Genomic DNA, 23,385 nt, shown 5'->3' on the forward strand with positions numbered 1-23,385 from the left:
AGGGGGATCAAGGAATGTATCACGTGGGGGGGGGGGAGTTGAAACAAGTAGTTGATATTTATTTTGAAAGAAAGAAAGGTTTATTTTGGCTCCATAAGTACCACCTAAAACTAATACTATATATTTTATGTGCGAAACTTCGCTCGCGCAATTAGTATATAGTTTTTTGATCCCATAGGAACCGTACATTATTTCGAAATAAAAAGTAAGTGTTAATCCAGGGTATATATATTAACTGTATGCCAAAATTTCATGCAAATCCGTTCAGTATTTTTTGCGTGAAACACTAACGAACATCCATACAAACTTTCGCGTTTATAAAATGAGTAAGAAAAGAAGTAAGATTTGAAATTTATCACGAGTTTTAAGAGCGTTTATACCTGCTGAGCTGGCAACGTTGCATTTTTGTTAGTTTTTCTCGATCATTCCATAAAAATTTAATGAAAATTAATAATGTTGTCTGATAGAACACTTCTTAATATATAAGTTAATGTGTCTACTCCAATAATTATTCGTTACAGACGTTTATTTTCTTTAAAAACCGGTCATAAACATTAATTCGTTTTTAAGGCATATAAAAGTTTATCACGAATAATTATTGGAGTAGACACATTAACTTATATATTAACAAGTGTTCTATCAGAAAACATTTTTCATTTCCATTCAATTTTCAGCAGCTCAGGTATAAACGCTCTTATGGTAAAAGAAACAGCATAATCATTTTCAAAATGAAACAAAGATTACGAAATTTGGAGCAAATATCGGAGCAAAGTAACCTCACTTTACGGAACCGAATTCTCCGCGGACGGAGTCGCTGTAACGGCCCGTTTATAATTTAGTAGGATGTCTTTGACTCCAAGTTTGTATATAAAGACATATTCTATTCTATTATATTCTATTCTAAAACTCACCAGACAGTTATTTTTAGACTAAAGTAAAGATATAAACAGTCTCATTTTGATGGCCGCGGTTTTTATGACATTCTCGTTGACAGATAGCGCCACAGAAATCATTTAACACTTCAGCCGTGGGGGGGAGGTCATCGATCAGAGCAGTGATCAGTCACACGCGTTTCTGATTTATGATCCGGCATTGTTGAAAAATATCCGGGTCAAAGAGAACTGGGGTTAGCATTGCTACGTTTACCCGGAACTGCTAGCACAGGGCTACTACGAAATTCGAAAGTCGAAGTATCGTACCGTCCCTCTCACTCTCGTATTATAGTAGATTGTTCAACACGGGACTAAAACAAGCCATAATGACACGAGATGTTTAGCCACCCGAGCAGAGCGAGGGGATTGGATGGCAAACGAGCAAGTGGGTCTCCTGATGGTAAGAGATCACCACCGCCCATAAACATCTGCAACACCGGGTATTGCAGATGCGTTGCCAACCTAGAGGCCTAAGATGGGATACCTCAAGTGCCAGTAATTTCACCGGCTGTCTTACTCTATCTCTCTTAGCTTGCATATTTATTTAGCCAACAGTTTCAAAATTGAAAACTATTTAAAAACTAATTGACTATCCATAATAAAATGAATTAATAAGTAATATAATTGAATAAATTCATATTCGTATTCATTAATTGTGTTTCACGAAACTAAATCGTGTTTTTTTAATATTTTTCACAGTTGGCATTTTTAGGTTATTTCCACGCCTTAAAAATCCTCCATTCACAAACACCGTGTTGGCTGTTTAGGGGTTTCCAACGTAAATTAAAAAAAAATACTTTAATCCCTAGAGAATAAAAAGGAGCTTTAGTCCCGATATGCAGAGACTAAAGTAACATTTTAAGAGCATGAGAAGTGAAAAATAATATAAGCGTCAACGGGACGGCAAGGTCAATCAAATCAGCCCACATCCGCCTTCTGCTGGGTAAGCCTCTTCATTTTCACGCCACTATGCGCGGTCCTGTGCTAGTATCATCCACAGACCAACCGACTGCCAGATGCGAACGGCAAGATACGAAGATCGAATTTTTCACTTCGTAGTATAGAGGTAGGGCCTAACTTTCCACAGAAATTATAAAGCATTTTCATCATCATGTCAGCCGAAAGACGTCCACTGCTGGACATAGGCCTCCCCCAAGGCTCTCCACTCAGACCGGTCTTGTGCTTTTCGCATCCACCGCGATCCCGCGATCTTAACCAGGTCGTCGCTCCATCTTGTTGGAGGCCTACCGACAGCTCGTCTCCCGGTCCGCGGACGCCATTTTTAAATCATTTTCACATCGCAAAAAAAGGTCACTGCGGTTTGGTATGGTCGGTGCGTCTGCAAGTGCAAACGGTCCAAACGTCAGCCGAATATGTGTTCTAAAATCATAAAGTTGCCTGTAGTTTATCCTACTAATATTATAAATGTGAAAGTTTGTGAGTGAGTGAGTGAGTATGTTTGTTACTTCTTCACGCTGAAACGGCTGGACGGATTTGGATGAAATTCGGCGAAAAGTTAGTTTATAACCTGGGTTAAAACATAGGATACTTTTTATCCCGATGTCCCCACATGTGAAATAACAACCGCTGGACTTTAGTTATGAAATTTGGTATGAAGGTAGCTGGACATCTGGAATAACACATAAGATACTTTTTATCTTGATGTTCCCACGGGATAGGGATAAAATCTCGAAATAACAACCGCTGGGTTTAGAGTCATGGAATTTGGGATGGGTGATTTAATTTAACGCCAATGAAAACCACGATGTAATTTTAGGGAATTCCCACGAGAATTTAATAAAATCCCGGTATTTCAATTCAACTGCTGTATCCAATTATTTACGCGTGCGAAGCCGCGGGTAAATGCTAGTGTGTCATAAAACAGTTACGTCGATAGGACGTGTCTAACAGAACACCCGGCCAAAATATTCCGAGGATCGTTAATGCTTAGCGGACTTAAAGGACTAAGCTAGTGTTCGACCATTCCATTCTAAAGCGGCATTCGAAATACATCGATAAATTTGAATATTCCCGATCAAACAGCACATCACTAGTAAAACCGGTGCAAAACGCGCGCTATTAGTGATGCGACATCACGACCACCGGATTACGACGTATCGGATTTAACATCGATGTTATGGCGGACAAAATAATTGCCACTTTTTTCAATTGATATTAAACTATTAATAGTTAAGCAAAAGAGAAAAACAATTAAAAGGTAGAGTCGCGAACAGGGATTGTTGAACCACTGACCACAGTTCGTAATTTGGCCGTATAATGCTACTCTGGTCTATTAAGCTATAAGCCACGATATATTATATAGATAAGAACAGTTTTATCAGACCACTTTTAATTTTCATTCAATTTTTATGGAATAAATAAATAAATAAATATCATGGGACACTTGACACCAATTGACCTAGTCCCAAACTAAGCAAAGCTTGTACTATGGATACTAGGCAACGGATAAACATACTTATTTAGATAAATACATACTTAAATACATATTAAACATCCAAGACCCGAGAACAAACATTCGTGTTATTCACACAAATGTCTGCCCCGGCCGGGATTCGAACCCAGGACCTCAAGCTTCGTAGTCAGGTGCACTAACCACTTAGCCATCCGGTCGTCATAATAATCGAGAAAAACTGACAAAAATGCAACGTTGCCAGCTCAGCAGGTATAAACGCTCTTACCAAAGACAAAGTTTTCTTACGTGACAAAATAGTCTGCTCTGTCAACTATCATACTTGATGCTAAGTACTCATGTACCTAGTCAAATCTTACTAGTATCAAGCTTGCTTTGTGCTGTTTAATTAGGACGGCTAAGTGTAGGAGTCTTTTTTCCCGCTAAGCTAATATGCTGAGAAAAAAAGTGTATACGTCATTATGTCCGTAACTGTATTGCACTGCAATGATTTTAATTGAATAGCAGTTGCGATCGCCGCTGCAAATATAATTCGCAGTAAAAGTCATGGTAATCCTTTTATATATATTGGCGGATTATGTTTTCTATCTCGATCTGATGTTATTTTGCGGTTCGTTGCCAGCCAGGGATTTGTTAAATTGTTTGGAATCAAATCATGTCATAATGTGTGTGTGAGAAAGGTGGGAGAAATATGGATATGATGTGTTGTTATGGTTAGAACTCTGTAGTGACAACGTGTGGTAACACTTGCTTAGAGGAGACCCCTTTTAACCCCCGACGCAAAAAGAGGGGTGTTATAAGTTTCACCGCTGTGTGTGTCTGTATGTCTGTGTCTGTGCACCGTAGCGGATGAACCGATTTGAATGTTGTTTTTTTTATTTGAAAGCAGGGTTTTTAGCGTTGGTTCTTCGACATGATTTATCAAAATCGGTTCATCCGTTTGAAGTGACAATGTCGGGAGTTTTCCAACTTTTTGTTGGTTAAGTTATTGGGATCCTGTCGTTTCACCACGTAACTTAGTTTTATGAACTAAAACAATTACTTTGCTCACCCGTGACCTTATGATAGCTACGCTTATGCAATGATATTACATCAACACAAAGTCTAACATCTAGTAGCATTGTGTACGGTTGTGTTGCTCTGAAGATGAGCTCTGGTTGAGTTCGAAACGCGTCAGTGTAGTGTGGTGGTGCTGATAGATGGGTTTGTGTGATTTATGTGTGTTCTTACAGTGTGGAGGTGGATAGGAACTGCATAAGCACGCAAATCTTGCATAAGCGTAGCTCATAAGGTCTCGGGTGAGCAAAGCTCAAAGTAAATATTTTAGTTCATTAGTATGGATCTCCGCAAAGTAACGCCTGATTCAAGAAATTACTTAGTTTTAGTCTTATTACTGTAAGATGGTGGTAGTGTTGAATTCAAAATAAATATTTCCTTCTTTAAGTGATATGATTTGTATGACAGGTGTCGCGGTAGAGACGACCTGAATTTACCACGAGTTCGTTCTGGACTGTGCGAACAATTTATGAAGTTTGAACTAACTATTAGAACAGTGTGCGAGCAATCCTAAAAGGTGGGTACTTAAACTGACAAAATAAATATTCGTTATGATTATGACATAGACTGAGTGGCAACCGATATACGTCGGACTGGAACATTATATTAACTAATTTACTCGTATATTTCACTTTACTAGCGGAATCGAACGCATAAACCATTTGTAGTTTAAGTTATGGATTTTAAGTAGGTATATCGTTTTTTTGCGCAGAAGCACAACAAATTTCAAGTCCTAGGTTGAGTTTATGAAATGTTTGATTTCGTGGGAATATCGGCATAAAAAGCAGCCTATGTATTACTCCCGACATCCACATATCAACTTTCATCAAAATGTATCGTATACCATACTACCGTATTAGCGTCAAGGAATAACAAATACGCGTTGAGCACGCAAAATATTACTAAAAAAAAGTAAAATAGACTCCAAAAAAATAAAAAAATAACAAAAAATGGAATCGACTACAAAACCCTTGAAAATATTTTTCTAGGTAGGTACCTACTAGCTCGAAGTCGATGACTCAGCACGACCCACCAAATACAAACATTGGATCATAGAACCTCCTCCCTTTTTGAGGTCAGTTAAAAATCGATATCGGTTTACTTAACTCCTTTTATTATCGACATTTCAGAATCGATATGGGCACCTCACTAAATTTTATTCATATGACAATACAGTGGTCCATTTTCCTTCTAAATTCAGTATTAACTTGACCATTAATAGTCGCAGTAATCTAATCTCTATTCAATTCAAACAATCGTTAATGAAAATGCAATATGATCCTTATATCCTATGGATTAAAGCAATATTTTACTAAACAATGCACGTGGTGCGCACGCGTTGACGTCGTTCACTATCGACCAATCACAATGGACTATTAGAAGGATTAGAGTTACAATACAATAACTCTTTATTGTCACCAGAAATAGTAAGCGAGAAACAGGTACACAGAGAAAATTACAAGGTAAGCAATAGGCGGCCTTATCGCTTAAGAGTGATCTCTTCCAGGGAACCTTTTTTTGTGACGACACATACATAGATAAAGACGTGGTGGCCGAGTGGTTTGACCTATGGCCTCTCAAGCAGAGGATCGTGGGTTCAAACCCCGGCTCGCACCTCTGAGCTTTTCGAAATTCATGTGCGGAATTACATTTGAAATTTACCACGAGCTTTACGGTGAAGGAAAACATCGTGAGGAAACCTGCACAAACCTGCGAAGCAATTCAATGGTGCGTGTGAAGTTCCCAATCCGCACTGGGCCCGCGTGGGAACTATGGCCCAAGCCCTCTTGTTCTGAGAGGAGGCCTGTGCCCAGCAGTGGGACGTATATAGGCTGGGATGATACATAGATATACAGAGTCTACCTTGTTAATATTTTCAAGCACTAGGTTCACATATATAGTAGGTCCGCTGCCACCTAAGAACAACAAAGCCTTCGAAATCTAATAATATATGCAAATTTCTACGAATGCCGCATACACGGAGCAACGACATTTGCGGAGATGACTGATGTCCTGCGCATTGTCATTTTGCTTCAATTTAAGATTGTTATTTCCTATTCGTAGCTGAAAGCTGAATGATATTAAAATCGTGTGAAATAGACTTCGCGATATGGCGTAGAAATTGGTATTTTTGCTCATTTTACACCTGTGACCTATTTCACGAAGCTAAGAGTTACAATTTACAAGCGGTAAGTCTTTGTTTAACTTTGGTCAGTGGTATATTATGTCAATGGTACTCCAACCTGTGCTGCTTGCAAAAGAACGTTATCTGCATAGATCGGCTATGTCACATCCCAGCCTATCAATGTAATACGCAGACTCAAGTCACTGTAGCCGAAAATGGCTAGGTATTATTATTATTATTATAAAGCGAGGGTAGAAAGAGATAGTGAGTGCGGTAAGTCGAGTTTAGACTCGGAAGAAAAATCGTGCAAGTTGAATTACATTGCGAGGCCGGAAAGCCAACGAGTTTATAGTGGTCAATCGAGCGCCGCAATGTAATGTAATGCAACTTGCACGACAATTCAGCCTCTGAACTTGATTCAATGTAGTCTTATGAAACTGTATGAGAGAGAACTCTTCGTCCTTTTCTTTGCTCCCTGTCAAAATTGCATTAATGATTTGACGACAAGTTAACCATGTAATTGGGGAGCGACGCATTGCCGTTTCTAATTAGAGTTAACTCAAGTTATAGTTAACTTAATTAGCGGGTGGTTAATGAGCAGGTGTATTAAGTTATGTTTTCCGTAACGTGATTTAAGACAATTGGTAATTTAGTTTACTTTGTTTGGGTTTAGCGAGAATTAGTTTAGCTAACCCATCTGTTCCCGTAGCTGTACAGTGGCCACCGGATATGGCCGGAGCGGCCAAGGTGATCAAAAATATCGAAACATGAACTATAATACCTTAATAATAGAGTGCATGTCCTGATTTTTTTTACCACCTTGACCGCTCCGAAATGTACTAAGGCGACTAAGGAATCTGATATGAGAGTGAGCAGAGCTTTCTTTTGTCAACTAGGGACTCCGGACTCCAGTTTTGCCGTGTGATGTGGGAGGCAGTTAAATTCAATTCAATTAAAAAAATACATGTTATGCCACACCGAAAAAAATTCAATTCAATTCAAATCATTTATTTCATGTAACAAAATAATATAAAAAGAAAGTCTTCATAGGGCATACTCAAATCCAAATCATTTATTCAGTAAATAGGCCGCAATAGGCACTTTTACACGTCATTTTTTAAATTACCCGCGCTTTCGGAATGTGCATTTTTTTGGGATAAAAAGTAGCCTATGTCACTCTCGGACTATGCCAAAAATCACGTCGATCTCGCTCCGTTTTGACAAACATACAAACACACAAACACACACACTTTCACATTTATAATATTAGTATGGATTTGCACAAAGTATCTCAAAGTTTGGCAATTGTATTTTGTTTCTTTTCTTTTGTACAATAAAGAGTTTACGTACATACAATTTAATTTATATCTGTATAAAAAAGAACCTTAGTCTGTTGTCATGTGAGTAGAATCGAACCTTGCATTTAAAGCTCCAAGGTCAGAGACACTGTATAATAAGCCACTAACAGCTGCTGCAATGCTGGTGCAATACCTCTTTCCAAAAGACGTATAATGAGCATTTTTTCCACTTTTTTTTTTAAATATGTCTGCGTACAAAATTTCCTTTGACATGCCCTAAAGCGGGCCAATAAAGATAGAAAATTCCGAAGTGTCGGCCACCGGTTCCAAATTAAACTTTTTCAATCATCCACGGATTGTCTGCGGGATCCATTTTGTAAGCTTTTTTAAATGGATAGCCGTTTTAAAATAGATTTGCTGCAAGAGCTCTCGGAAAAACTAGATAGAGTGCACTTCTTTTTGAAATAAACTTAAATACGAGTATGTACATGAAAAACCGTGAAACCGTGAAACTATGAAAGATACCTTTGTGGCCTAGCAGTTTGACTGGCGAGTATGGGCCTCTGAGCAGAGGACTGTGGATTCAAACCCGGGCTCAAATCTCTGAGGTTTTCGAAACTAATGTCCAAAATTTTTCAATTCTGAGAGTAGGTCTCGGCGGGCACTGAATAGTTATACAAAGTACAGAACCCTCGATGCACGAGTCCGACTCGCACTTGGCCGATTTTTCATCATAATGCGTTTGTTCAACAAAATCTAATAAATCCCGCCTGGAGAACCCGAATAATGTTTAGTATTTATTTTACTCTACTCTTAAGTAAGTAGTTAAAACACAAATTGAAAATACAAACTGAAATATAGATGCACAGAAAAACCAGAAAAATAAGACCAACACTGGGAATCGAACCCAGGTCCTCGGTATTCCGTACCGCGTGCTATACCGCTACACCACTGTTGGTCAACGGCACAGACACGAATTTCTCCTATGCACCACATATCTCAGCTTGTTTGTTTCTTATTTAGCCACTTAAGCAGTGACGCTAGCGACATCTATGCCGTAGCCCTCATCGAGAAACTTTTCGGCATTCCATTGGAACTAAAAGTAAAAATAAAAATTTGGAATTGAAATTAAAAATAAAAAAAGATTCCAAAAAAACAATCTTAGTTAAAACACAGCAAAATATTAAATAATTTATTGAATCAGGCGTTACGTTGCGGAGGTCCATATCAATGAACTAAAACAATTACTTAACTTCAATTCATTACTTCGTCGCGGGTTACTTTGCAGAGGTCCATGTCATGCCCATGTCAGTGAACTAAAACAACTATTTACTTAGGTACTTCAATTAATTACTTCTTCGCGGGTGAGCAAAGCAATTGTTTTAATTCAGAAACATATTCCGAATAATTTTCTAAAAATGGAGTCCTGAAAGTGATTTCTCAATTAGCTTTCCAGAACCAGAATGAGGACTATCAGACCTAGAATATTACTAGTTAGTATTGACAGTTTTGTCCGAGACTGATTTAGTTGTAAACCAATATATTACCAATCGTGACATAAATGCCAAATGGACCTGACCTGACGATATAGCAGCGTCAGCGGCTCTGTATTGCGGCGTCCCCGTCCCCGCACTATACGAAGTACCTATTTAGGTAGATACATAAAAATCCCACTAATATTATAAATGTAAGTCTTTTGTTTGTTACCTTTTCAAGTGTAAACCGCTGAACCGATTTAGATAAAATTCGGTATACAGATAGCTTGGGTCCCGGGGAGTTACTTAGGATAATTTCCTGGAAAATTGCGTAGTTCTAAACAAATTGTACGCGTATGGAGTCGCGGGCAACAACTAGTAGATAATAAAGGATAGACAAGGATGAAAGATAAACTAAAATTTTACTAATAGTTTGTCATGATCGGATTTTACGGCAAAAATAAAACAGTTTTTATTCATTTTATTATATCCGCTTAGACAATATTGTTCCAAAATAATAATGTTTTTTATTTTTAGTACAAAATCTCATAATCTTTATAAAATACTCCGAAAAAGAGATCACTTTCGTTGCATGTTGTATGTATAAAACTCAATTGTTGACTGGTAGAGATCCCTTAAAGGGATAAGTCCACCACCATGATCTCAAAGTTTATCAATTGTATTTTGTTTATTTTCTTTTATACATACATACATACTCCGCACAGTTATGAATTTTAAATACCACCTCAAAAAAACGTACAAAACTAAAGTTATAACTTCTAGAAACTTCGAACTGATTGAGGTTGCAAAGGAGAATTCGCGTAAGAACAATTTTAAAAGAATTTGTTTACCGCAAAGCTTAAAAAGATTCCTGGGGGGCTACTACGACATTCCAAAATCAAAGTTCGTATCGTACCGTCCCTTTCACTCTCGTATTAAATAATATTAGCGTAGCGCGACGGCAAGATACGAAGTTCGAGTTTTGCACTTCGTAGTACATGGTCTGTAACTTCCATTAAGATATTTCTTTCAAGAAAACTTCTACAAAGAACCGATTAATTTTCTGTTGCACCGAGGAGAAATGTGGCGAAAGTTTGTGAATACTTTATATGCAGTCGGGTGCAAGATGTAGTTATATGATTAAAATATTGTACAAGATTGAATCATGATCGTGCATTTTAAATAAATTTATTGAATCAGGCGTTACTTTTCGGAGGTCCATATCAATGAACTAAAAGAATTTCTTTGCTCACCCGCGACCTTATGATAGCTAAGTTCCTCCACCTGCAATTGCGTAACTGCATAACTTTTTTTTTTCTTAAAAACTATTAACAATTTCTGATTGTTATAAAATAAACCTAACCTATTGAGTTATACTGGATGGCAATATCTAAGTTCCTGAAAATTTTATAGCTTAAGAGAAAAAAGAGTTATGATTATGGCAAATGATCATTATGACAAACGTTACATTAGCTTACAGTATTACAATATTATGGATCGCGAACGGGACTCAGCCGAAACTGAGGTATTTTTAAGTCTTTCGCCTGTAGCATAACAAAATACTCTCTAATCTTAGGATCGATGTAGAACCACTTAAACTTAACTTAAAAAATACTTCGTCAAAGTTCTAACTACTCAAACCCAGACTTAACCGAGTATTCAAGACTCTCGGTTGGAGAAAACTAATTAAATACTGAGTTTCTTAATCGTCCCGAACCTTGCGCCCGGGGCAGATTGGCAATTATAAAAAATGGTCCCAAAATTGTCCCCGATAAAAAAGGGGACCAGATTGTTAACTTGAGAGATGACGTGGCTGTACAGATATTGAGTATCTAAACTCAGCGTTCCACTAATATGGGCTAATATTATAAATTTAATTAGTTTATTTTATATATTGGAGAACATGCGATCAAAACACTGCGCATACGATGCGTCACTGCGATTCCGTACCGTCACCGTTTTTTAAGTAGTGGTGTGGCCGCTTCTTTATAGATACCTACATGATAGATATATGTACTAGCCACGCTTCCCGGCTTTGCGCGAGTATAGTGTTTGGGAAAAATGTGCGACGACTTTGCTTAAAGACCTTTTTTTGAAAATGTATCCGTGCCATACCAGGGCTTGCTAGTGCAAAATAAAGCAATGGTGGCCTAATGGTTTGACCTATGGCCTTTTAAGTTCAGGATCGTGGATTCAAATCCCGGCTCGTACCCCCAAGTTTTTCGAAATTCATGTGCGAAATTACATTTGAAATTTACCACGAGCTTTACAGTGAAGTAAAACATCGTGAGGATCTGCACAAACCTGGGAAGCAATTCAACGGTGTATGTGTAGTTCCCAATCCGCACTGGGCCCGCGAGGGAACGGCCTAAGCCCTCTCAATTTGAGAGGAGGCCTATGCCAGTGGGACGTAAATAACCTGGGATAATGAAATAAAAAGCCGCCAAACTTCGGCTGCCAACGACAATATGGTGTCGATTTGCCGCGGTTTAGCTAAGTAGTTCCCTCACTCTGTACGTCAATAGCCCCGAAATCCATCTCAACCGTCTACTAAAGTTTAAATGAATATTACGTATTTTCGTGTAAGTTGTAAATTGTGTTTTTGTGTAATAAGATGACTTTTAAACTTAATCCTAACTTTAATGGCCTTCCCCATAATATCTGAAGATGGGTTTGCTTCAAAAAAGTTCGCGTGGATATTGTCTGGGAGTTCAAAGGCTTTTTTGATTAGGTGTTTGGGAAAAGTTGGCGCTTTTTAAGCGAAGATCGATTTCCATTGAAATTACAAAATCGTCGGACTCTGACTTGGATTAAAAAGGTTATTATGCTGATAATATTGCTGAATATACGTGAGGAAACTGCTGAAGTATATAATAAACATGACAGCATACCAAGTGACGTGTAGGTATCCCAGAAAAATTAGAAAAATATGTAATATCGAATAAGAAGTCTTACCCCTATTATAGTTTTATACGTAACATTCACCTTCACTGGTACTAACATTGTGAAAAATCTTGAAACTCTATTTTGACTCGCATCCAATACTCTATTGAGTTAGAATTTGGTAAATACGTCTTATTGTTTTGTTCTTAGGCCTCTAGGTCTGCAATACCCCTGGTGCTGCAGATGTTTATGGGCGGTGGTGATCTCTTACCATCAGGAGACCCACTTGCTCGTTTGCCATCCAGTCGAATAAAAAATATATTTTTTAATGTCATGCGCTTTAAGTAATACCAGCTGTTCCCCGCGACTCCGTCCGTGTATAATTCGTTTATCTCTATCCCGCGGAAACTATGCAATTTTCCGGGATAAAAACTATCCAATGTCCTTCTCCAGGTCTCAACCTATATTTTTAACCCCCGACGCAAGGGGTGTTATAAGTTTCACCGCTATGTGTGTCTGTCTGTGGCACCGTAGCTCTTAAACGGGTGGACCGATTTGAATGCGGTTTATTTTATTTGAAAGCAGGTTTTCTAGAAAATCGGTGCAGCCGTTTTTGAGATATTGAACTTTGAAGTGACAATGTCGGGGGTTTTCCAACTTTTATTGGTTAGGTTACCTACCGAATTTCATCTAAATCCGTTTTGCGATTTAGACATGAAAAGGTAACATACAAACAAACAGACTTACAAACTTTCATTATTTATAATATTGGTAGAATAAAGAAGCCGTAAGCCGTGGTGGCCTAGTGGTTTGACCTATCGCCTCTCAAGCAGAGGTTCGTGGGTTCAAACCCCGGCTCGCACCTCTGAGTTTTTCGAAATTCATGTGCGGAATTACATTTGAAATTTACCACGAGCTTTGCGGTGAAGGAAAACATCGTGAGAATACCTGCACAAACCTGCGAAGCAATTCAATGGTGCGTGTGAAGTTCCCAATCCGCACTGGGCCCGCGTGGGAACTATGGCCCAAGCCCTCTTGTTCTGAGAAGAGGCCTGTGCCCAGCACTGCGACGTATATAGGCTGGGATGGTGGAATAAAGAGTTATACTTATAAAACGATATAATACAATACCGTAAGTAAGTATAACAAAAAGGAAAGTAAGTAAATATTTTTATGTGTTTCAAATACAATTTTCTTGAAATTACTTGATAACTTTAGTTCATGGTTATCACTGTATCTTATTTAAATCGATCAATTTATGAGCAGACGTTTATTTTGATATTACTCTAACCGCTCTAAAAAACACTTTTTTCTGGAGCATCTATTACAAAAGTGTGAGTGTAAACACGTTTATTTAAACTGGTAATATAAAAATATGAGCCAATTGAATTTAATCGATAAAATTAAATCTAAAATACTTTTCTGATTTTATTTGAATACATTACAATACAATACAATACAATACAAAGACTCTTTATTGTACACCAGACATAGTAAGCGATACAGAAAACAAATTATTAAAATTACAAGGTGAGCAATAGATACATATAGATACATTTAATAGATACATTTTATTGAATGAAAAGTATTTGTATTGTGATATGTTGCGATACGAGTAATAAAAACATTTTTAGACGGTGGATGGTATAAAGAATTATATTTATTACTATTTTCGTTTTACCAATGAAACTCACGTGACCCCTATTTTCTTATTCATATATATGTATGTTAATAACCACATAAGATTAATAAAGCAATAATTGCCTCCTATTCTGGAATCATACAACCCAAAAATCCGATCCCTAGCGGTTTCAGGGTTGACAAAATGTTATTCATGAAACCTTTTGTTTTGGGTGAGGCCGTTATCCTTTGGCGGACCCTGAAGAGGGAATTATTAAATAAGCCATACAGTAGGGAATTCTGTTAGGAAAGGTTTTATGTTAAATATGAAGTGTTGTTTCAGTACAATTTAAATTAACGAGACCGTTTCAAATTGCAAGACCTTTCTAGTCCGCTTCGCTCTTTATAAAATTAAATACTGGAACAAGACAATTTTCACCATTTTGCCGAAACAAACCTAAGGCCAGACAATGTTTTCTATCCAGTCCAAGTACTTCCACACTCTGGTGTAGACTCCTGGAGCCAACTTTCTTCCACAATCCCTCCCGAAACTGGTTACTCCGACCACTGTGTGAAGAGGAAAATCTTTGATGCATTCTACTCTATCCGGCATGTATTGAAGAGGCCCTCCTGAGTCTCCTTGGCAAGTATCCCTTCCTCCATGAAGGTAATCCCCTGCACATAACTGATTTGTGGTTATCCCATCAGCTAGTATCTTCATTCGTATCATGGGTTTCATAGACTTGTTACAAACTGAATTTTCCACAATATCCACGTCAACTTTCATCAACGTTTGACTGCCTGTTGCCGCTCCAGACACTGTCGTCCCAAAACCTATAGCAGTCAGTTTAAGGTCAGGTATCTCATCGGATTGCGGAAGACATGCTATTCTTATATCCCTGCCCAAAATGAAGGGTTGATCAGCGCTTATTAAAGCTATATCATGGTATTTAGAGGGTGGATGGAAGCCTGGGTGTTTAATGATTTCAGCAACTGACCTTTCTTGAGCTAAGTCCTCAACTTCATCAAATTCGAAGGTTGCTGTTCCTATTCTCAGCACAGCGGCTGGTCCGTCTATTGGATCTTCGGCGCAATGTGCTGCAGTCAGCACCCAATTCTCACTGATCATGGAACCACCGCATTTCCAAGCTGGTTCTCGATGGCTCGGCGCGTCTTTTCGCTTGAATCCTATCAAGACCATATGTGGGTATAACAGCAGGTCTATAGGAACCCTTACTCTTGAAACTGGGTGGAGTATATTGTTGCATTCCGGCATCGAGTGGGCGTACTCTTTACAGGCTGTATACGCTTTCTCACCAACGGCTACCACTGACACTGTTAACCATATCAAAGCACATAAAGCTATTATTTTTGTTCTATTCAATATTGTTCTGGTTAGTTTGTGCATTGTGTTCGCGTCTATTGCGCTAGCCCGTAGCGTTATCACTAATTTTCTATGGTAACTTAATGCTATAAAAAGCAGCGGTTATAGCAATCGTAAGTGTTTCGAATGGATATTTTAAAATTACCCATTCATGGAGCGAGTTTTAATTGCTTGGTTCAATTTAGCTTTCGTGGCCGTTTTCGGGGTTATTTCCAAATTGTCAACGCGGATTTTGCGGTTTTCCTTTCTCGTTTTATTAATTATTTTAATTCCTTTTGCCTTATTATCATTTAATTAACAGTTGATGCGTTTAAATTGATTCGTTTTGTGTTTATATTACCTTTGAGGAATCGTTTAATGAAAATGTTTTGTTTGTTGTTTGACGGGCTACAAATTTTTACAAGATATCGCGAAATACAAAAACAAAAGTCACTCATCAAACCAACAAAGGATAATTGGATTGATTTCAAATTTGGTTAATTTATGTATATATACTTACTATGAATGGTTTCGATATGATCGAATGATAAAATGAGTTGACTTTGCGATTCGTTGCATTCGTGCAATGAAAAAAAACGAGTTGCCTTTTTGGTTGATCGAGTGATTTCTTTGTTTTTGAGTGATTTTGTCAGATAAATCCAGGGATTTCATCAAATGACTGTTTTTTTCTACGCAAATGTTAAATATATTCGCCATATTAACATCCTTCGTGATTTCGTTATATACCTTAGATTTAGGGATTTCTTTAAATCTCCGTTTTGACCATTTCCCAACGACATAGAGAGAAGTTCAATATATTCGCCATTTTAACATCCTGCATAATTTGGTCATATCCCTCAGAGATTTCTTTAAATCTCTGTTTTCACCATTTCCCTGTGACACAGAGAGGCTGTGAGAATAATTGGAAAAAAAAAACATTCCCACAATATTTTGTAAAATAACTAGTGACAGATTTAGCCATTTGAGGCGAATTGGTGTTTGTGTTAGGTTTCCTAAAGTGAGGGTAGCAGCAGAACCAATTCTGTTTGCAGTCAGCGGTGAAGCGCTACCTAGACTTACTTATTATTTGGGGTGGCCATGGTTTTCAACATTAAATAAAAAGAAAATCCTTTTTTTGCCTACTAAAAATAGGTTAGTCGTCAATCACACGACATAAACTGTTATTGCTGGAAAAAAAATGGTTTATTAAAAGCAAAACAATTACAACTAATAGGATTTGCGTTGTTTCCAAACGAGGCCAAGCGTGTCACGTGCCAATACAGGTTGTTCGGGGTACAAACAGTTCACTTTAAACAATACTCGTACAGTAACTTTGGCTAAATAAAAAGCAGATAATGTGAGTCAATTAACAAAATGTGAACTAGAATTTTACTTTCAACATGATTTATTTCATTAATAGAATTTAACTCTTTAGATGTTTATGCCTCATTCACACGTTTTTCTGTGTATCTAATAATCGTGTGGTCTATACCTAATAAGAGTAATAAGATTTAATAGAAATAGCGCTTGTAAATACTATGATTGCATTTTACGCGGCGGTAGATTTTTTTTTTGACATTCATAAGTGATTGTTATAGCCTAAATTGAATAAAGATATTTTGACTTTGACTTTGACTTTGACGCGTTTGCTGGTGCTTGCCAAGTATGTTGACCCAGGAGTGATGTAAATATGGCGAAAGTGAAGAATAACAAAACTGCTATGTATTCTGCTTTTCTATACTATATTTTGCCTTGATAAAATAAAAAATGCAAGACAGTTAAACAAACGTTCAACGTGTGTCACACTCGTATTTCGAGAAATCTGACATTTTAGCCGTGCCAAAGACGTATAAAAAACATGAGACTTTGTCCTACGAAAATTAAAGTCACTGTCACCCTACTTGTACCCGTGAAGTGCGCTCAAATAAAGAGCGCAACGACGGCGCAATCAGCTCAGTGCAAACTTTAATCCTTGCTGTGTCTGCCATTCGTGGTTATCCCACTCTTTAATAAGTCCAAGTTTTCAGTTTACGTGGGAGATTTTTCTGCTTATGTTTTTTTTTGAAGCTATTTTCATATGTGTGGTAAAAATATTAATTTATAAATAATATATTAATTTATTTTGTAATATTAATTGGGTTTAATAAGTTCTTATTTGACCAGTTAAATATAGTACATCGATGCCCTCTTGATATGGTTCCAAAGTAAGACCAGCGCCGTCGGTAACGTCATTATGCTGATTTGGGACTATTTCACGACCGTGATACAATTTTTTTATTTTTCTATATGTATATCTCTTTCTTGGCATTGGACAGACCAATATTGGCCTATTATCTATAAACCTGTGTCCCACTCTTGGGAAAAAGGCCTCTTGACCTTCAGAGCTATACTCGGCTAATCGCTCATTTCCACGATCAGTTCATCTCACCATCTCTTCCTCTGTTAAGAGTCTAAACCCCATCTTTGCTGATGCATCCGGCTAACACCTCCGGCCAAACCCCATTTAAGCTTAGCACATTCTCAACATTGGCAATACCTTTTGATATTATTGAAACTTTTTACCTTCGCACCATAAACAACACCCCGAATATCACAGGACACCAATAAGGAGGACGTGACAACAATCCTTTGACTCTTTACACCTCTGAATACGTCTTTTTTGCCCAAGTGAAGAAAACTGGACACTATAGAGTTTCCAAAGCCCGCATTCCGTGCTTTGATCGAGGCGAGGCACAGCGAACTAGATTCAGATGTATTTGAAATCCAGATTTAGGTGTTTTACAGCGTTTTTCACCCCCGACCCAAAAAGAGGGGTATTAAAAGGTTTAGCGCCAATGTCTGTCTGTGTTTTTAAGTGATGGTGAGTTTTCTTGCGCAGGTTTAAAGCATGTATCATTAAAATTGTTTCAGCTGTTTTTAAGATATTTAACTAACTTTGTAATAAATAGTTATTTTGGGGGTTTTAAACTTTTGCAAGTTGGTTAAATTATTATAGACGAAGTCGCGAACAACAGCTAGCGTGGCAATAACATCGAGTATTCCCTATTTCTGTCGCAATTTCTCGAATGCACCAATATTTCTTAGCCGGCAAGCAGTTGACTCTTTTCTTTGCCGGCCCATTGTGTGCCGACGCTTTTGTGCTTTGATTAAAGCGGCAAAACAATGCTTACGTGAACTTCTTGTTTGGCAACAGCGGTTGATTGGAGGGTACATGCGGCAAAACTGTGAAGGCATTCTAACGATTGTAACTACCTGCATACCAGCGTTAATATCTGCCACGGCAGAGCGTGCAATATCATACACGTCCTACCGGCCCTAGAAAAAGAGTCGTATCAGATATTTTTGCGCGTTTTATTGTGTTGATTTTGGGGCTAGTGACTGTACGTCATCGTACTTATAATGTCATAAACACAGTCTTTTATTTTGTAAAAGATAAGTAATAGGTCATCGTATGTTACCTCTATAATAACGTACTAATGTTACGTACGTTATGATGTAGGTAATTAAACAACCTGGCCGGTTTTTCCTTTTGAGATATGAACCCTTAAAAACTACAATTCTTTTTAATCAATCAACCAATGAGAGACGCTGCATAATAACCAATCAGAGCGGTGCGGCATCCGCGCCATCTATGATCACTGGAGCGAAACATCGCTTCGATATTCATGAATCGGTGTTAAATTCTATTAGAATTGACATAAACTAATAGAATTTATATTGGGACCCAATCAACTACCTCTGAACTACGTTAAGCCGATGTGTAGGCCTGGTATTTGTATAGCTTTAATTAAATTATACATAAACAATGTGAAACCATATTGATAAGGTGGATTGGAAACCGATTTGAGAATTAGGATAATACATTGAAGCTTAGGGAATAGAGAACGCTATGTAAATATTTAAAATAAATTAGTGAAATATTTATTCAATCAGACGTTACTTTGCGGAGTAATGCGGAGGTCCATATTAATGAACTACAGACAATTACTTTGCTCACCCGCGAACTTGGGGTAGTAAGTAGGTAAGTAATTTGTGTGTGTGTAGGTAAGTAGCTTAGTGAAATATTGCTAAAGCAGGTACCTACCTATGTTGATTTTATCTAGTAGAAAGTCTTATTGGTTAAAAAATACCGTTCTCTGCAGCCTGCTCCATCCGATGTCATCAGCGTCTATAAAACCTTACTTGATTAATATTTAATCATCATTATATCATACTTATTTGCATTTCGGTTTTTCAAATAAGACTCAAATGGCAGCAAGCAAACAGCTTTCCCGGAGCTGGGATACTTAAACAATCCTATCAGTCTCTTAAGGTGATTTTCCACCGGCGAGGCGAGACGAGAATTGAAAGTATGGCGGCTCGCGGCGGGCGCGCCAGAATGCATACAGATTTCAATTCTCGTTTCGCCTCGTCCCGTCTCACCTCGCCGCCGCTGGAAAATCACTATTAAAGGGCCGGCAACGTACCTCTGATACCTCTCAAGTTGTGGGTGCCCATGGGCGGCGGTGATTGCTTCCCATCAGGTGACACGCATGCTCGTTTGACTCCTCTTATATATAAAGCATTCTTACGTTGGTTAAATCCTTAATAAAAACTACTTTTTTCGAACACAAAATGATACAACCTTACAATATGAAATGCCTACTTACAAAAATAAAATAAATATATTAAAATGTTACTCCCGTTAGAAGCCGCATGCATCCCCTATATCTCAACAAAACGCATAGTTTGTACATTTAGCGAATAGCCTGCTGTCGGCACACAGACAGATATGTTTGACCTACATTCGCACATACATATACAGCGGAAGCTTAAATGTATAGCTTAAAACAGCCTGAGGTTTCACGAAAGAGCCGACCAAGTTTTTTTTAAACGCTTAAATAAATACATATCGGTTATATCTACTTTGGAACCTTTGTGCTACGAATGTCATGTTGACATCTCATACTTCTGTCAATCATAGTGAAATTGATTATTAAAAGTGTCCACCCTGGGTCATAATTCAATTTGTTTGACTGTATGTAACAGAATCTTTGGAATTGATTTTCACCTATTTCTTTTTGCTGTATTGATACAAAGAACTATACAAAGCACGTTGAAGTGGCAACGGGCTGGACATTTAGCACAAAACAGATGGCCGTTGGGGCCGAAAAGTTCTTGAATGGAGACCGTGGATTGGCAAGCGCAACTTAGGACGTCCACCGACGAGATGGACGCGTGACGTGGCTAAAGCCGCGGGTTCACGGTTGATGCAGCAGGGCTACTACGAAACTTGAAACTCGAAGTTCGTGTCGTGCGGTCCCTCTGACACTTATACTATTTAATACCAGAGGGAGAGGGACCGCACGACACGAACTTCGAGTTTCGAGTTTCGTAGTAGCCCTGCAGGCCGCTTCCAACCGAAGAAACTGGAGGCCTATGCCTAACAGTGGACTGCTTGCGCCAGATATGATGATGACAATGATGAACAAAACATTATGATGATGAACGAGAAAATAAGGCACAAGGACAAATTATGAAAGGCAAAAGAAGTTCAGAAAATAATATATTTTTTCCTTACTTGTGAAATTGTACGGAATCCACACTCGCTTCGACGGCCTTTTGAGCGTTTTTTTTTGGAAAGACTAACTTTTAATAGCAGCCCTTAACAAAAATACAGCATGAATATTTGAAAATGTGATACCTTTCTTGCGGATCGTCCGCGAAAGTTATTGGATTTCGCCAACAAACACCGAGAAAATTAAATTATTTATCAGTAGACAGTTTCGTTTTATTGCTGGGAAAACGGTTATACGTTGGAGCGGGGTTTTTTGTGATTTGTTGAGTGTATTATATTCATTTATTAGCTGCTGCTCGCAAATTCGTTCGCGTCCCGTGGGAACTTTATGCGTTCCCGGGATAAAATATAGCATGTTACCCGCTGATAATAAAGCTTCTCGGCCTATATGCGGCCCGCTCAGGGGCACTCAGGGCACAGGCCTTTCAGAATGAGGACTTGGGCTGTAGTTCCCACGCAAGCCTAGTTGGTAATAGCTTAACAAAATTTTCCAGTTAGATCTCCGCGTGACATTACTACGCCCTACGCCCTACTCCCAAACTTTGACACACTTCGTCTTTGTTATTCTTTCTTTGACTAACAAAAAAAACTTCTCCTATAAGAGTATTTTGTAATAGTCGTTCCGTAGGTACTACGAAAACCACGCAAATATATTCAACAGAATCCCGGATTAAAAAGTCATTTATACTGACTGGCTTTTGAAAGTTTTAAAACAGCGGTTTACCAAAGGTTAGTGAGTGGAGTATTTTAGTTTCTAGTTTGATGAATAAGTACCCACTTGGAGGGAGGATTCACGTCGTAGAATGCTAGAACAGTAAGTAACAACATTTGAATAAGAAGTGATTTGTTTGCACATACAAAATTTATTTGATTACGCAGAGTTTTGTTTCGCAGACAACTACTTATTATTATATTATTTATTTTGCCGTGTAGTCGGTAGGAAGAATAACGATATGCGGAGTTACGTTTAGCCGATTTCTTGTTTCGTAATTGTTTCAGTTTACCTAACGACTGTTCGTCGAAACACAATAAGTAGATTCACATGGCATAAAAAGTGTTAGATAGAATGGCGACCAACATCGCGCTAGCCAAGCGAGTGTCAGAACAGAACCAAACTTTTAGCATCGCTAATTGGTTACTTTTAACTTCAATAAAATCAACACAAATGCGCAAGTGATAAGTTGTTCAAGCAAACGTTCAAAGTGTGTATGTAATGATTAGGTTAAACGAATTTCTGTTAATAGTTGTTTGGCTATCGACTAATTGGCTATTTATATGCTAAAGGTTGAGTTACGAAACGTTAGTCTGCGAAACAATACATCTACGAACAAATCGTTACTCGGCGAAAAGTCTGCCAATCAATAATCTGCTATAATTGTCGGCGAATCACTAGGTAACCATAAATACCTACAACATATGGTTTGGTTAGGCTTTACAGCGTCGACGCGTTATTTTTGAAACTTACTAATTTTATAACAGTATAAAATCTTGCACAGGCAAGATTCAACTACAGCATTCTGCCAACTCGCTGGTTGCCAGGCGAAAGCCCATCAAATGAACTAATAGTTTCCCAGATTACATTAATGGGATGCTTTTTGGAAGAACATGGCAGAGCGTTTCAGATTACGAATTGTTCAAAATTAATATTTGGTAGAAAAGACGATTAAAATGTTTTGACAAAAGCTTCGTCGTTCATCCACCATCACTTTTAATCAAAGACTCTTTTTAAATAGTTCTATGAAGGACAACTTGCCACGTATATCAACCAGTTGATGTCATCAGTCCACCTGGGGGGAGGCCTCCGAACGCGTCGTCTTCCGGTTCGTGCTCGCTTCTTTAAGGAGCGGTTACACCGCTGCTTAAAAACGGTGACGGCACGGAATCGCAGTGACGCATCGTATGTACACCGTTTTTATCGCAAGCCCTCCATACCGCTGCTCAAAATACGAAGACGGTGCGGAATCGCAGTGACGTGCCGTAATTGTCACGACTTTTGGTAGACAGCATGCGGTAAAGTCCAGCGATTCCTTACCGTCACCGTTTTTTGAGCAGCGGTGTAGCCGCTCCTTTATTCAACTAAAGAATCAAACACATAACCCTCCTTCGCAGTCGGGTAAAAAACAGGTGAATTATATTTTTTTCGGAATTATTTAAGCCTACATCGCTCTGAAGCACTAAGCTGCCAATAAATCGTGTTATAATTTGATGTATAGTTGTATTCCTATTTATTTTATTTGGTTTTCAAAAATTAATTTGTATTTCCGATATCGACATCGTTTAGAAAGACTTCTAATTTAAAAATTAAAATGATCTTCAAAGGCTTTACATTGTTGATCAATCCCTCCAAACTTACAAGTCCCAATCAAACCCTATTAATTTAACATTTATTAATAACGGATCACAATAGCGATTAAGGAATCCCTATAAATTAATTAAAATTCGACAATACCTTGTCATTACAAAATTAATTGAATTAAGTTAATTGGTTTTTGATTAATTTGTTATCAGTTTTGTCAATGCGTAACCCAGTTTTAACATCGTGATGAATTTCGGAAATCATGTGAGGAAACTGGAGACCCTTTATGCTGTATTACAGTTTAACTACAGGTATGGAGTATAGTCTCCGTATGCAGAAAAGTCTGCCG

The 23,385-nt window shown here is 38.0% G+C and overlaps 2 protein-coding genes across 3 annotated transcripts in view; one reads left to right on the forward strand and one right to left on the reverse strand.

The window, feature by feature from the left end:
- LOC141438840 (uncharacterized) overlaps positions 1-23,385 on the forward strand; it is a 486,697-nt gene that overhangs the window by 315,165 nt on the left and 148,147 nt on the right. The window lies entirely within an intron of this gene.
- Positions 14,119-15,249, reverse strand: LOC141438663 (serine protease snk-like). The gene has a single exon (XM_074102545.1). It carries the CDS (start codon positions 15,226-15,228, stop codon positions 14,278-14,280), a length of 951 nt encoding a protein of 316 aa, XP_073958646.1. The 5' UTR covers positions 15,229-15,249; the 3' UTR covers positions 14,119-14,277.

The sequence above is a fragment of the Choristoneura fumiferana genome, chromosome 19 (genome assembly GCF_025370935.1).
Source record: "Choristoneura fumiferana chromosome 19, NRCan_CFum_1, whole genome shotgun sequence".
Taxonomy (NCBI): domain Eukaryota; kingdom Metazoa; phylum Arthropoda; class Insecta; order Lepidoptera; family Tortricidae; genus Choristoneura; species Choristoneura fumiferana.